Source organism: Apteryx mantelli, chromosome 5 (assembly GCF_036417845.1).
Source record: "Apteryx mantelli isolate bAptMan1 chromosome 5, bAptMan1.hap1, whole genome shotgun sequence".
Lineage (NCBI taxonomy): Eukaryota > Metazoa > Chordata > Aves > Apterygiformes > Apterygidae > Apteryx > Apteryx mantelli.
The window spans coordinates 37,253,037-37,267,566 of record NC_089982.1 but is presented as its reverse complement, the minus strand read 5'-3'; the positions used below and the strand labels follow the sequence as shown (position 1 = coordinate 37,267,566).

Below are 14,530 nucleotides of genomic sequence, written 5' to 3'. Positions count from 1 at the left end.
TTTTCTCAACTGGATTCTCTTTTGAACTTGTAGATAAACTGGTCCCTTGCTGCTCTCTAGTGGAAATTGAACTTCCCACAAGGGGCTGCCAGTCACACTGGACTTTACAGTTGTCAGAGGGGTGTGAATGCTGCTTTGTAGGAGGCTGCACCTGGAAGATTAATGGGATGTGGAGAACAGAAGCAGGTTACAAGTAAGCAGAGCAGCCTTTTGTCAGATAGGAACTGCTGTAGCGATATAAGCTGTTACAAGTTAAAAAATGAGACAACTTCAACTGGACAAAGGTGTAACCTCCACACATGGATTTAATAGGATTTACCTTGTAGGTGGGCATTAGCCACATGGTCTCAGTACAAGGGGTCTTTTGCCTTCCTGGATCTGGAGAGAGATTAGTTCTGTAAGGACCAGTGCAAACCAAAAAGAAAAACTCCAATAAACCAAGAAAGCCAGCACTATCAAAAAGGGGGAGACCTGGATGCTTGGGAATTTGCGCAAGTGCTTTAGTGGTTCCCTATCAGCATTTTTACTGAGCTGTGATTACAAGGGCAGCATTAAACTTCCACTTCAGTTTTTACACTTATAAATCACTGAAAATAACACTTGCTTTCTAGTTATTGAGGCTTCTTTCTTCCTTTAATGCCTTTAATTTTGTTTTTATGAAGAGTAAAGGTAGGGAAATTAAGCCATCTGTGTATATGTTAAGATTTGAAGTGGTGTGTATACATAAATCTCTAGTGTTCATTATATATCAGTAAGGTATGATAACAGGAAATTTCTTTTGCAGTTACTGGTGGGCATTGTTTTTAGTTCTCACCACTGGAAGAGTGGAAGAACTTTACCTTTTTTTTTTTTTCCCTGTGCTCAGTCATTGCCAACACTTGTCCTTAAGACTGAAGGAGAGACTTATCTTTGAATTGATCTGTTTTTAAACATCTCGCCAGCCTTTTAGATCATGGCAATGCAATTGAAGTATTAAAAGCAAACAATACTTCATCTTCTTGTCTGTTCTTTCTTTCCTGAGAGTACTTTTCATGAAATGAGCAACTGAAAGTTTTCATTTGGATGGAATTTGTCATTAGTTCATAAATGTAAGGGCTGTCTATACACGTTTTTACATAGTTTCAAGGCCGGAAAGACCTTAAGTGTCTGAAGTTTGTTGTATGAAATGAATTATTTTGATAGACAAATACCCTGTAAAATAGCTGACAAAATTCCAATATATAAAGACAAATTCATTGGTAAATATGCTGGCAAAACTTGTCCATGTGCTTCACAGGTTTCAATAGCAAAGACATTTAAAGCAAATCTCATGTAATAATTAACAGTTTTTTGTGTTCTTTGTTGAGACTGAGGAGGTCATCTCTCTTCCATAGTAAAAGCGGTACTATTTCCTCTTTGATGTCCTAAATTTGCTTAGCTCCTTAAGGACTATCAGGGTACTCCTGTCTCTCTTTTCTTTCTCTCACCCTGAATTTTCTAGCAGGCAACAGTTTCTGTTTCTGCTTTTACCTTTCTGGTGATTCTTCCAGCCAAGTCTCCTGATCTTTCAGGGTTACTTGAAATAACCCTCAGCTGTTTTCCAGCCTAAAGGATATTCCAGGAGCTGACAGCTGAAAAAAGTGAGCCAGTTTAGAAATGTGGCTGAGAGATGGTGATGGTGTTTCAGGGTATCCAGTGATGATTCTGACATTCCCAGTGTTAGAAACTGTGCTGCCCCTCCACTGTTATAGCAACAAGTATCGCAGCTGAAACCCTTAACTCTCAGGACATCAGCAAGTTACTTCAGTGAAGGTATGTTATGCAGAAGGGGAAGTTCTCCTACGGTCAGCCTCAGAGTTAGGGTGCTCCTTTTGCATCCTCCCCCCCCCACACTAGTCTTTGAGTGATCCTGCCCATTGGCTGCCCAGGCTTTGAGGCAACCATGTTCACAAAAATGTGATAGACGCACAAAAACAAGGTGGGTTTTCTCTCGTCTATTGTTGGTCCCTGTAAAGAAACTATTAATTAAGCTTTCATTTGGGAACTTTTTTTGTAGCTTTAAATGAAATCCCACATAGCCCTCCACCACTTCCTGCTGAAAAGCCTATTGGGAACACCTCTACTGTCACAGTGGGAAAACCCAGCAATGGTGATCAAGTAAAAAAAGTGGTAAGTTAGAACTGTTTTCCTGTGTTAAAACTTTGCCTGCTTTGGTTAAAAGATCTCCTGTGACTCTCACTCCTTTGTAAAGCAAGTTACTTGAGGAACCAAAGGATGAAAAGGACTACTCAAAAATATAAGGCTTTCTTCTTTTAATTGCATCCTCTAATTTAATCAGATAATTTAAACTGCTCTCAGTTCTGAAAAACACTTTGTTGATTTTACTAAACTTTGATCACATCTATCTTCAGTTTTCTGTACCTTGCAGCTGGAACCATGGCGTTCTACAGTTTAGTTTCCAAAACACTGCAAAGTGGTTCAAAGTCTAGGATTTACACAGTCAAAAACTGTTGAAGTCCTTTAGACACTTTTTTACCTTCACACAGAAGGCACCTCTCTGTATCTGTGCTACTCTCAAATCAAAAGAAAATGCTTCTGTAGATAGGAAGGGGAGGGAAGCCAGCTTTTTTGAGCTCTTCCCTCCCAGTTGTTTTCTATTGGTTTGGTCAGAGCCTGAGCAGAACCGTCTGTTTCAAAAAGGAGGGCACTGCTCCTCACTCCGGAGCAAATAGTAATGGTACGCATCGTAGTTATGCATCCTGCAAGCACTTTGACACAGATTTACTGAATAAACTAGAACATGACATTGCCAAATGAATTTCTAGATATAGAGAGCTGTGATGGCAAGAACAGCAGAGATTCTTGTGGAAACCATAGGCAGTAACGAGATCAAATCAAATCAAAAGCCCTAACTAGGTGGACAGCTGCCAAGAAGTATCTCTGTGACTACCTCTGCGAAGAAGATGAAGTGTTCCTTAAACATTGTGGTTGAAGAGGCTGTTCACAAAGGTCTCATCTCTTCTCAATAATGCTGAAGAAATAATTTCCAGATAGAAGACGCTAAATAGCATGTTATACAATACAACCCTGAAACATTTAGTGTGTGTGATCATCCAGGTTGTTGTGAAAAGCATGTGGAAGATCTTGTGTAAGCTTCAGAGGATCTCATTTTTCCTTCTTAGAAAAGACTACATCAGACCCAGCGAAACATGTAAATCCTATCTTTGCAAAGATAAGAACTTCTCTTTGTTGTTAAGTCCATCAGTAGCCTTTAATGTGGGGGCTTCATGCACTAATCTTTCAACAATCATCTGTTGCATATTTTGAGTTTTCCCCTCTAAATATAAACTCCAAATTGAATATGATTATTTCAACCTATTTCCATTGTTAAGTGGTGAATATTGAGAATGAATTCATAATAAATAATAAAGTATTGCACAAACCAGTGCTTCCAAAACTAGGACCATTTATCTGTGGAAGTGATTAACTGACAACAATAAAATCTGTTTAACACAGGCTGCAGTTGGCACATGATTGTTCCTTTTCACACAGAAGAGGAAAATTTTAGGTATTAGGATAATATCCCCATCTGAAAGTGGCAGGTTGTTTTCTTTTTAATAATCAAGAACATTCATTTGGGGACTTAGTCAAGGGTCAAAATTTTCCTGCATTATACATTCAGTTATTTTCTAGGTGGGGAAAAAGGAGAGAAATTGTTTACCATTTTCAAGCACATGTATCCCCAGTTAAGTAAATGAGTCTGTTCAGACCTTTTAAAATTATTTGTTCAAAAAGGTTATTTTCGAACCCAGATTCAGCAATCTGATTTACTAAGCTGTCCCACAAACAGTTGCATTGGTTCAACTGAGCTGGCAGTACTCTCTGGCATTGGGATGAAAATGAAGGAGGAGGCAGAAGGATGGTAACTCATTAATCCATTACTGCTGTCTGAGCCCTTCAGACATGGCACATGTTCCCTTCCACTGACTCTGCTGCAGGACAGTAATCTCTTGACAGGGACAGGATGGGCAACTGGGAACAGTAACTCCTTAATCTATCAAAGCAAGATTCCTCAGGTCTTACCTGCTAGAGCCTTAGGAAACATATTTAGATGCCTTCTTGAATCACAGCTAACATTATTTGCAATAAACGCTCTCCTGTATGAGTTGCATCAACATCATGTTTTCTTCTCTAAGCCTGATCAAAGCTAAGTGCTTCCTCTGTCAATGTTAAATCAAAACTGATAAGGTACTTGCAGCCAAATTGCATCTTACAGGCAGTGAAATTGTACATTTTTATGTCTGGCCTGAATTTGGCTTTTAGGCCCTGATTTTAATATAGTAGGAAAAGAGGGCTGGCTCATACCTAATGCACAATTTAAGCTGTGATTTAGGTAGTCAGCCAGGTTATTTACATCTCTATGTCCAGCAAGACTTTAAAATGCTAGAATGAAACATATTTTTTTTACTGTGTTCCCAGAACTCCAGAAACTCATTTTCCTTGTCTGTAGAATGTAATTTAAAATATGAAATGCATCATTTAAAAAAGATCCTTTTTGTTTCTTAGGTTTAATGAAATGTCTTTTTTCTTTTTAATCCTTGCAGGAGTCAGATCATTCAGAACAGGCTGGAATGCCTCACCTAGAACCTGCGCTACCCCCAAGGTGAGCAGAATTTTCCAGCGATTTGCTTTAAAGATGTGTTTCTATGTTAGTTTGCTCAGTTAGTCTCTCTGTAGACACTACAAACTCTGTTCCTAACTCAGTAAGCTTGGGTAGGTTTTACTTTTAATACACTCACTACTAAACAGGCAGGACCACATAGCTAGCTGATTCATACCATATCAGTACGAGCAGGGACATTCTATAGGAGGACAGCTGTTTGGCTCTTCAGCTTATGTACAGTGGCTGTTGACAGTCATTGCTTTCTGCATCTTTAACCTATTCACCCATAGCTGAACGTGGAACATTGCCTCCTGCCTGTTGCTGACCTTTTGATCAACAGCCTTTGCGCTTGTGGCTGTGTTTAAGTGGTGAAGGAGTGGAGGTGGCAGATGCCACCACCCCAAAAAGGACAGATACTGGGCCAGCACCTTCCCTGAAGCAGTGGCTAGTTTATACAATGCCTCTGCTGTTCACTTTGGACCTAAAATCCCAGTGAAATTGCAGAAGCAATGACAACCTTTGTGGGTTTTCTTGTTTTCTTTTATTTTCTTTTGAACCAACAGGAAAGGACTGCAGAGGCAAAAGTAGCTGGACCAGCCTTCAGGTCCACTAAATGCCCCAGGCAAACTGGTGGGAGATATAGCACCTAGCCCAATAAGGCTCTGTTGTACTCTACACAGTAAATCTGTGCGTTTAAACACAGAGTTTACTCTGTTCATAGTGTCAGGACAAGAGAATCTTATTTCATTTATGAAATTTAGTCTAACAATAATAATAAGTATTTGTTCACAGGAAAGAGTGTGATTGTACCTGTTGTGGAAACACTTTAGTATTGCCCCTTAGGTGTTTGTTACCTTTTTTTCCCCCCATCTGTTTAGCAGTATTTCTGATTTTCCTGAGGTTCTCTGGAATTGCAGTAGATAAAAAAAATTTTGTCCCTTTGCTTTTTTGCTCAAATTGATTTAAGAAAAAAAAAAAGTAAGGAATAATAATTCATTGATTTGCCTGATACAGTTTTCTTGTTTAGCTAAGTCTCCTCACAAACATATGAGTTGGTTTGTGTCTAGATTTAGAATAGTCTAAACTGGAATTTCTTCTTTTGTCAAAATTAAAAAAAAGGTGGGGCAAAGAAGGGACGAGGTGGAAGTGAATGTAAGTGTAAATTTGCTTTGAAATTAAAAAAATTCAATACTCAAATAACAATAGAGAACTCCTAGTGGATGCAGTAATAAACTGGTAATATTCTTCTCAAGTGGTGGATAACACAGGCATGTTAGGACACCCCAAAATCTCATTAATGCACATTGTTATGGTTTGACAATTTTTATGGATCCTTGAGAACTTCATGCTAATAAATAATTATTCTGAATTAAACTTTATGGGAGAGAGGGAGAGAACAAACTGTAAAAGAAACTCGCAGTAAGTGGCCAAAGATTTCTCAGTAACACCCAAACAAAATTGTATTTTTGGAGTAGTTTTGCTTCCAGGGTTCTTAAGTACATGTAGCCAAAATTTTACATATGCAGTGCATATTGGGGTCCCAAGAAAGCTAGTAGGCTGTTGATTAGCAGAAGTGGTGAGCAGACTTGGAAATATGTAGTAAAAGAATCTGTTTAAGGATTTGATCATTGAGTCCCGGTATCTGAAGGGTTCATGTATCCCTGGAGAGCTGTAGATACTACATGTCATACAGTCCAGGTCATCGTGAGTCAGATTTTGTGGTTAAATGCTCCATGGCTAAGGCTGTGGTGAAGGATAAGGTGGCAGACTTACTAAGATGTATATTTCTTCGATGGTTCACCCAATTTTTTAGGCCCGTGGATGGAAAGATTATACCGGCTCGACCTCCCCCACCTAAAGGTGTTCCTGGAAGGCCACCTCCACCAAAAATCTCTTCAGTCAAGACCTCCTCTCAAAAGGACCCTCTTTCCCGTTCTGCTTCTGACATCGCTTGTGATAAAAAGAACAGCAAGTTCAGATTGGGACCCAAGAGAGCAAAGAGCCAAGCCTTAAAAAATCGGGATCCAGCATTACCTCCTAGGCCTAAACTGGGTCATCCTCTTTACAATAAATACATGGTGAGAGTTGAGATATTCTGTCTGAGACTGTTGTTTACAAAACAGTGCTGGTGAAAATAGTAGTGAAAAAAATATAAAGGTAGATTACTATGATGTGGCTGTCACAATTCATCTGTTAGCAAAATCTTTCTTAGAAAACACTACTAGATAAATAGTAATACGTAATGGAATGTAAGAGAGGAGAAAGCACTATATAAATGCTAAGTGTATTTTTATATATGTGTGTGTGTGTGTGTATATTAAAAAAAAAAAACAAAAAAAAAACTGTCCGCCTTCAAAATCCTAAGGCCTTTCATGGTGTTTAGTAATGGCTAAGTCTATAAAAAACAAACTCCATTCGTTTTGATTTAATGTTTTCTGAATCTTTGACAATTAGAGGCTCTGCTTTAGATCTTTAATGGATAGCTCTTGTTTTATTGGGGATTTCTTTACAGTCATCACTTATGAATGCTACTAGAGTATGTAAAAATGATGCCAAATGTTGTGTTTGCATGTTGCTTTTACCTGTATATGTCAAAATGCTAAACAAACCTGGAGGAGCATAAGAACTTACAAAGTAGCTTAACTTGCTTAATCAAGCCTGCAAAGAGTGAGGAATGTAACATTACTTATCTTACACCCAGCCCAGAGACTGAGCCTGTCCCTCCTAGGGTTTTCAGCCTATTGATGCCATGCCTTTTCATTCTGAATTGTTTCTTTTGGTATTGCACGTATTCTTAGAGGATAGGAAATATCAATGAATGAATATCAGTGCTAAAAAGGAGTCTTTCTCCAGATGCTTAGAACTGGTTAGTGAGCAGAGCTGGGGACTGCTTGGGCTATTGCCAAAGAAGTGAACGCACAACCGTAACATGAAAGCAATATTCAGTCCCAAGTGGAAGCCTTCTGTTGCCTTCTCTTTGATCCGCACTCCTGCCTTTAGATGCTTGGTGGAGAAGAGTACAAGAGAGAAAGTTGTATCTTAGCGTGAACAGGGACAGCTCTGAGATAAGGGAAACACGTTGACTCCTATCTGGTCTACTCCTTCCTGTTTATATAAGAAACATCTGACATATTCTGTAAGTGAGTTTTTTTCCAGTAGCAGTTCACTAGTAATTCCCTGCTCCCACATGTTAGTGTCTATGAAATTTTCCTCCCAAACTGTTTCTCCAGTGCCCTCCATGACAGAAGAACACTTTCCTGTGTTACAGTGCATTGCTGAACATCAGGTACCGTGTGGCATGCTATAGGTTAGGTGGCTAAGATACCTTTAAAACTGATGACAACACTCAGGTTTTTCCTGAGGGCAGTTCATACCGTCTGCAAAATTGTTTTGAACGCTTTCCAGAGGAACCAATCTTCTTCCTTCAGGCTCCTAAATTAGTCACCCGTAGTAGATGGTCTGAATAGTTCCATCATCTGAGTATTTTCACATGCAGTAGAAATTTCAGGAGCTTAGAAATGAAACAAACTATTCTATTCCCCTCAATTTCTTTTCAAGCTACCTGTGCCTCATGGAGTTGCCAAGGAAAACTTTCTTCCCAGGAACCATGGAGAACTGTCCTGTAAAGTAAGGCATTTTTCTCTACTGATACATATTTAATCATTAAGATTCCTATTATATTAAAGCACTGAGTGCTTTAACATAACCTTTAGAATGTTACGCTGAAAAATACAGTAGTGGTTTATTAAATCTTTAATAAAAACAAAACAACCACACACAAAAAAAAGATGGTGAAGCACCTTAAAGCATGGGGACAGTCCCCTTATGGAGCAGAGCAACAGTAATTACTTGGAGTGCCAGAATGGAGAGGAAACTGGTAAAGTTCCTCTGTCTCATATGAAGGTTCTCACTTCCCTTGCTGAACGTCTGAAAAGTGGGCAAAAGGTAAGTGTTTAGTTTTGTAATGTGCTGTACATGAGACATCAGTGAATTAGCTTTGACATAGGGATTTCAAAGTATTTTCCTCTCTCTTTGCTTATATAGAACTTAACCTGTTTTAGGGCATGACTGTATTACTATAGGATAAATTATAACAAGTAACTGAGCTATAAGCAGCCTTTTTGATTTTTATCAGAAACCTACATGGTTGAAATAGATTTCTATGGAATTGGTTGTAATTCATATTATTCTGTTCCTAACTATCCTTTTTTTTTTTTTTATTTGCATGCAATGAATTACATTCAAAGTAATTCACAGTGATTTTCAGTACAGTCTAGAAAATCCTAGTGGGTGAGATAGAGATGAAGGCTCAGCATTCATAATATAATTTCCCTTTATAAAGATCCCACAACAAACTTGTCGTTTATCCTCAGTGTTATGTTCCTGTAAGCAAAGGCCTAGTGGCTTGCCCTCCCCTCCAAAATATTTGGCAGATGACAGATCTGCTGCCCCTGCTGTGTGTTATAGGGATAGTTGGGCTGAGATGCTCTCTCAAAGTAAGGAAGTAAAAAAATACTTGGTGACACATGGTAGCAAGCAGCAGCACACTGCTGCACACAAAATTGGCCATAACCCTTGCACTGAGGGTTGCTAAGGTTGCTGCAGAGAGCTGAGGCTTTGTCTACACTAGGGAAAGTTGCAGTGATCACTCCCTTCATTTTGCTGGATGAAAAATAGATTTCAGTGAAATCCCTTCTGGTTTACATTGGTAAAAGACATACAGGATTCAGACTCATTGGTCTGTGACAAATACTAATTGTCACCTCCAAAGGTATAATATCATAACAATATTGTGTCCAAAATCAGAAAACGACTTTCAGAATCAATAACAGAGGATCTGTATTAGTATCTTTCGTGACTTATAAACTGCTTGCATTTATTTATTGTTGACAGGATTCAAACAATCCTCCAAAGGTTTCTGACACAAATGCGCCTCATGCTGTAGTCTCGCATGATTTTCCTGCAGGTAAGTACATGTGAATATTCTGGAAGCTTGTTTTATTCCACAGCTTTCAACGTGGGAATTTTCTTAGGAATTACAATTTAAAAATAATCAGGAAGTTCAGCCTGCACGTTCTGCACGTGAAGTTGTTCGAATCCATGGGTTTAGCTATAGTTGGGCCAGTCTTTTAGTTAAACTAACTTATTTAGCAATGTGTAATTAAGGCTTTTTAAAAACTCGTTCCACTTTTGTCTGGGGTATTTATATTAAGAAGGCTTTACTTAGAAAAAATCAGTGCCTGTGACAGCTGCTTTAACTGAAATGATGCTGTCTTACAGAGCACGCTGATGACTTGGACCTTCGTTCTGGAGACACTGTTTGCCTTCTGGAGAAAATCGATGCTGAGTGGTACAGAGGAAAATGTGGGAATCGCACAGGGATATTTCCTGCCAGCTTTGTTAAAGTAGTTGTATGTAGGCTTTGTATATGTTGCTATATAAGATCCTGTTGTATTTATTTTCTGGTTCCAGTTTACTATAGCTCCTGTGTGTTTTATTCCATTCGCTACTTCAATAACCTCTTTTCCTTCTGGCAAGACAGAAGAGGTATTGACTTGTTTGCATGGTATTAGAAAGATGCTTGATTTGGCAGCCCAAGCTTGTGGTTGGGGTATTATTTTCCTCTTAAATTCAAGCCAAGCGGGAAAACCATAGTCCTTACCAGATCCCCTCTGTTGACCGCGGTAGTTTCTCTGGGGCTAGAGAGCAGCTTATTTCTCATAGCTGCAGTTAAGAATCAACATTCAGCAAGATGATTGCTCTTTGCCCCCTCTCTAGGCTTCTCTCACTCTTGTCCCCTTGAACTGTGCCACGATCACCACTTTTGCAGCCAAGTAGCGTACTGGATCAGGGTAGCAATTTAGCCCAACAAAGCATTTTTTCCTTTCCAAAATTATTTTTCACCTGGATCACATCCCTTAAGTGGCGTACGGAGTGGCCGCACAAATGGGCGCATTAGCACAGCGCGAGGAGACGGTTATTGCAAGCGAGCAGCATAAGCAAGCCTGTTACTGAGCGGGATGCTTTGCTGTAAACTGCAGGCAAGAGACAGGTCCTGTTTTGGAGCCCAGAGGAAATGAATTGGGCAGCTCGTGTTGGACAGAGATACAGGATGGTTCAGTGCCTCAAAAATCTGGCTCAAAGCTGCTGCCTGCTTCTTAAGATTAAAGTCCCTTCTGCAGCAGCACAGAGGGCCCTTGGGCTGCGCTGACCAGCCCCCGGGCCCGGAGGAACGCTAAACCGCTGCCAGGCTGCAGTGAAGGCGGCTAGCTGGGCTGGGCATTAAGATGGCAAAAGTTTTGTTCAGCTGGGGCAGCTGGCAGAAAGAGATGAGAACTGCTGCTACATTGAAAATACTAAATATTTGGTAATCTTCACAGCGTGTTACATAGGGTGTCTGTTTAGTTTGTAATGGTGTGATGGTAGAGGAATTTTAGCAGTTGAAAACTTACTGAATAAAAAAATAGCATCATGGTTAGAAATAACTCAATCAACTTGCTTTCACAAGAAAGATTTGTTAGCTAAATCAATTAGTCTCTTCTACATAACCAGTTTAATTCACAAGTTCTTGTTCCTGATGACTAGTAAAAAAAAAAAAAAAAAAAAAAAAAAAGACTATGTTAAAGCAATGGAATGAATATTTGGGGGCAAATTCAGCATTGATACAAACATACAATTCCATAAAAGCGAGGGAAGATGCTTTTCAAACTTCTGTTTTAGTTTTAAAAGGTAATTGACCTTTGAGTACAAAAGTCTTTTGTTTCAGCAAAAGTTAAAAAAGCTATTAGGGAAAGAGAACAGTACCTAGCCTGATTTATAAAGTGAATTCTAATTCCTGCTCATTCATGTCAGAGATTTCATCTCAATACAAGGTCTCTATACAATACAATACAGCGTGTTTTACAATATTGAGCTGGATAATAAGTTGATGTCTGAGCATCCAATAACAATACGTTGTTATTATTTCTGGTAAAACTTTCAGAGCACCACAAACATTAGCTCGTCTGGCAAGAGTGTTGCAAAGATTATTTTTCCTATAAGGCAGCATAACTTCACCCAGTCCTCCCTGAGAGCTAATGAAAGAGTCTTGCTGTTTTTAGGGGCACTAGCTTATGTGACAGAGAGCGGTGACCCAAGACTCCTAGCTTGGGTTTGTAGGGTTGCAGTCTTATCCTAAATCTCATAGGCTGTCCTTCATATCGTAACAAGAATACAATTGCAGTCCTCTTGTGATAAAGGACTGGCTGTGTGATATGTACATAGTAATTTTGTTTTAATTAAATTTCTCCAATTCCTATAATTAGTACATGGTGCCTAGCTGCAATTGAGAAGAAAACAATTACTTTGTTTTTTTCCAAACTAACCTTTCTTTGTATACAGCCACTGCATCCATACTGAAGTGAGATGTTTTTGTTTCGAGTACAGATGGCAAATGCTGGACTACCAAACCCCAAACATCTAAACAATAATTTTGTCTATTGTGAGATTTTTGTGCTAGTAGATAAGACAGCAATTATCAATTGAAAGTTTGGTGCTATGCAGTAGCATCCAGTCCCATTTTCTGTCAATCAACCATGCAAAGTAGAAATATTAAAACATGCTAGTAATAGAAGCATTAAATAATGATTCTTGTTTGTATGAGGTTGAAAAATGAGAAATCAGCCATACAAAAAGCTCATAAATGTGGTCATATATCAGAACATGTAAGTGATTATGTAGTGTCGTATGGATGTCATAATTAGAGCTGATGCTTAATTGAAAATAGATGATTTTTAACAACAGCAAAGTTTACTGTAGTTACATTTATGTATTTTGTCTTATTAGATTGATGTTCCAGAAGAAAACAACAGGAAAAAAATACTCTGTTCATCACATCATTGTATTAAGTGAGTCAGATAAATCTAACTTTTTTTTTATCCTGACGTACTAGGAAGTAAAAAGAAAGATAAATTGTCTCATCTGCACTGAGCTTAATATGGTTAACAGCTACCTCACCAAAATATATTTTAGTGTTTTGACAGCTTAGTTTTTAAAAGTTTCTGAAGTTTTAATAAGACTCTTACATTTAAGTAAAAGATGAAGACTAAAAACTCACTTAATGGGTTCAAAAAATTAGTCGATCACTTTTCTCTTTAAAATAAGTATGTTTATACAGATGTAGCCCCTGTCCACTCCCTTTCCCTCCTCTTTAGCTCTATTAGAACAGCATCTCCCATAATTTATCCTGAAAATTATTTAGAGAAAAGTTGAAGCAATTTGATTAGCTTCAGCAGCGTCGCATTCTCCTCTTTGCTCCTGCTTTTGACCGTGTTACTTTCCTTCCATGTCCTGAATAAGATGCAGCGTTCCAGGGCTTCTGCTCATATGACAGAACAAGAACTGGACCAGAATATAGCTGTATTTTAAGTAGAGAGCTCCATCTAACTTTAAGTATTACAATTACACAGGTGAATCTGAGATTCTCTTAGATCGTATTTTCAAATGTACTGGGCTATGCATCAACCACTTTATTCGCAGGGTTAAGCGCTTTCATTTCTGGTTTGCATACAACTTATAGTAGTAGTGTGGACAAGGAATAACCTTCCGTAATATTTCTGTTCAATGATGGGTTACTGGATTTCACAACCAAGTGAAGTTTAAGCAGTGATTAAAGCAGAGTCAGGCAGAGATGACCTGCAATGCGAGTCTTCACTTTGGAAACACCAAACAACCTTGCACAGCTTGAGCTGGGGACTAGTATCAATGGAATTGTTCCATTGGTCTTCTGACAGTTTGACCTGTCTTAACTGAAATTTTATTTTTAAAAGCTGCTCCTGCAACTAACAAATAAAAACAAAGTAACACAGCTGTCCTGAACCTTATAGGAAGGAATGACTGGGGTGGGTGGGGGGGGGAATCAAGTTTCTACACTGGGTTAAATGATGCTGTAGAAAGAAGTAAAGTCTACTTCTACTATTTCTACTTTTCTGGCATGGCATTTATGGTAGCCCACAAATTTTATTAGAATATTTTTTTCATTCTATTTAAGCAAGGAAAAAAGATTAATTCACTTTTCAGTATCATACCAAATTCTTTAAACTTAACAGATGTACGAATGCTTCTCTCCTAGGTAGGTAACTTACTTCCCCTCCCTTGTGATGGATTGTACAGAATAAAGTTTGTCAAAGTACATAAAAACTACCTTCCCCCTATGAAACCTCCATATATTTGGAACTTGGGACAAATAGAAGCCTTTTCCCCCCTCTCTGCTTTTGACTATGTCTGAATTGGACGCTAGCTCAAAAAAAACCTCAAACCCTTAACAGACCATAATCAAGGTGATTTTCTTGCTACCTCTGGAAGAGAAATAAGGGCTTATGCAAAGTACTGCAGCAACCAGGAATTGAGTGCAAAAAGCATGTATTGGGCCAGCCCCTTCAAACTCCGTATTCATTCTCCTTAGAGAGCAGAGATAACCAAAGTTAGACTCCAGTTTTCCACCTGTTCTATCTTCAGTGCATTCTTCCCCATTTTAATGAAAAATATCTATCTTTTTTGCATAATGCTGCCTTCTTAGTAATAAGTGGACAATAATGATATATAGTTTTTCTTGTTTGTACAGAGGCCCAAGATGTGTTGCACGATTCGAGTATATTGGAGACCAGAAGGATGAGCTCAGTTTTTCAGAAGGTGAAACTATTATCCTTAAAGAATATGTAAATGAAGAATGGGCCAAAGGAGAGCTCGGAGGCACATCTGGAATTTTCCCCTTGAATTTTGTGGAAGTGATTGAAGATCTGCCTGAAACAGGTATGAACATGTTAGCAACCCTGCAAAAAATCTTCCTCAAGAACATGGTTTTGTACTGCGTACATACAGGCAGTTTAAAAGGACAGAGGATAAAAATCC

General features: G+C 38.7%; 1 protein-coding gene across 5 annotated transcripts in view; it reads left to right on the top strand.

Moving 5' to 3' along the window:
- Positions 1-14,530, top strand: part of SH3D19 (SH3 domain containing 19) — an 87,225-nt gene that overhangs the window by 66,061 nt on the left and 6,634 nt on the right. For 4 of the 5 annotated variants that reach the window (XM_067297813.1, XM_067297809.1, XM_067297808.1 and 1 more), the window contains 8 exons: positions 2,036-2,148; positions 4,584-4,642; positions 6,456-6,720; positions 8,201-8,269; positions 9,536-9,608; positions 9,923-10,053; positions 12,467-12,528; positions 14,226-14,431. In XM_067297813.1, coding sequence (XP_067153914.1) covers positions 2,036-2,148; positions 4,584-4,642; positions 6,456-6,720; positions 8,201-8,269; positions 9,536-9,608; positions 9,923-10,053; positions 12,467-12,528; positions 14,226-14,431 — 978 coding nt within the window. The remainder of the gene's footprint in view (positions 1-2,035; positions 2,149-4,583; positions 4,643-6,455; positions 6,721-8,200; positions 8,270-9,535; positions 9,609-9,922; positions 10,054-12,466; positions 12,529-14,225; positions 14,432-14,530) is intronic. The other variant, XM_067297810.1, reaches the window with a different exon arrangement.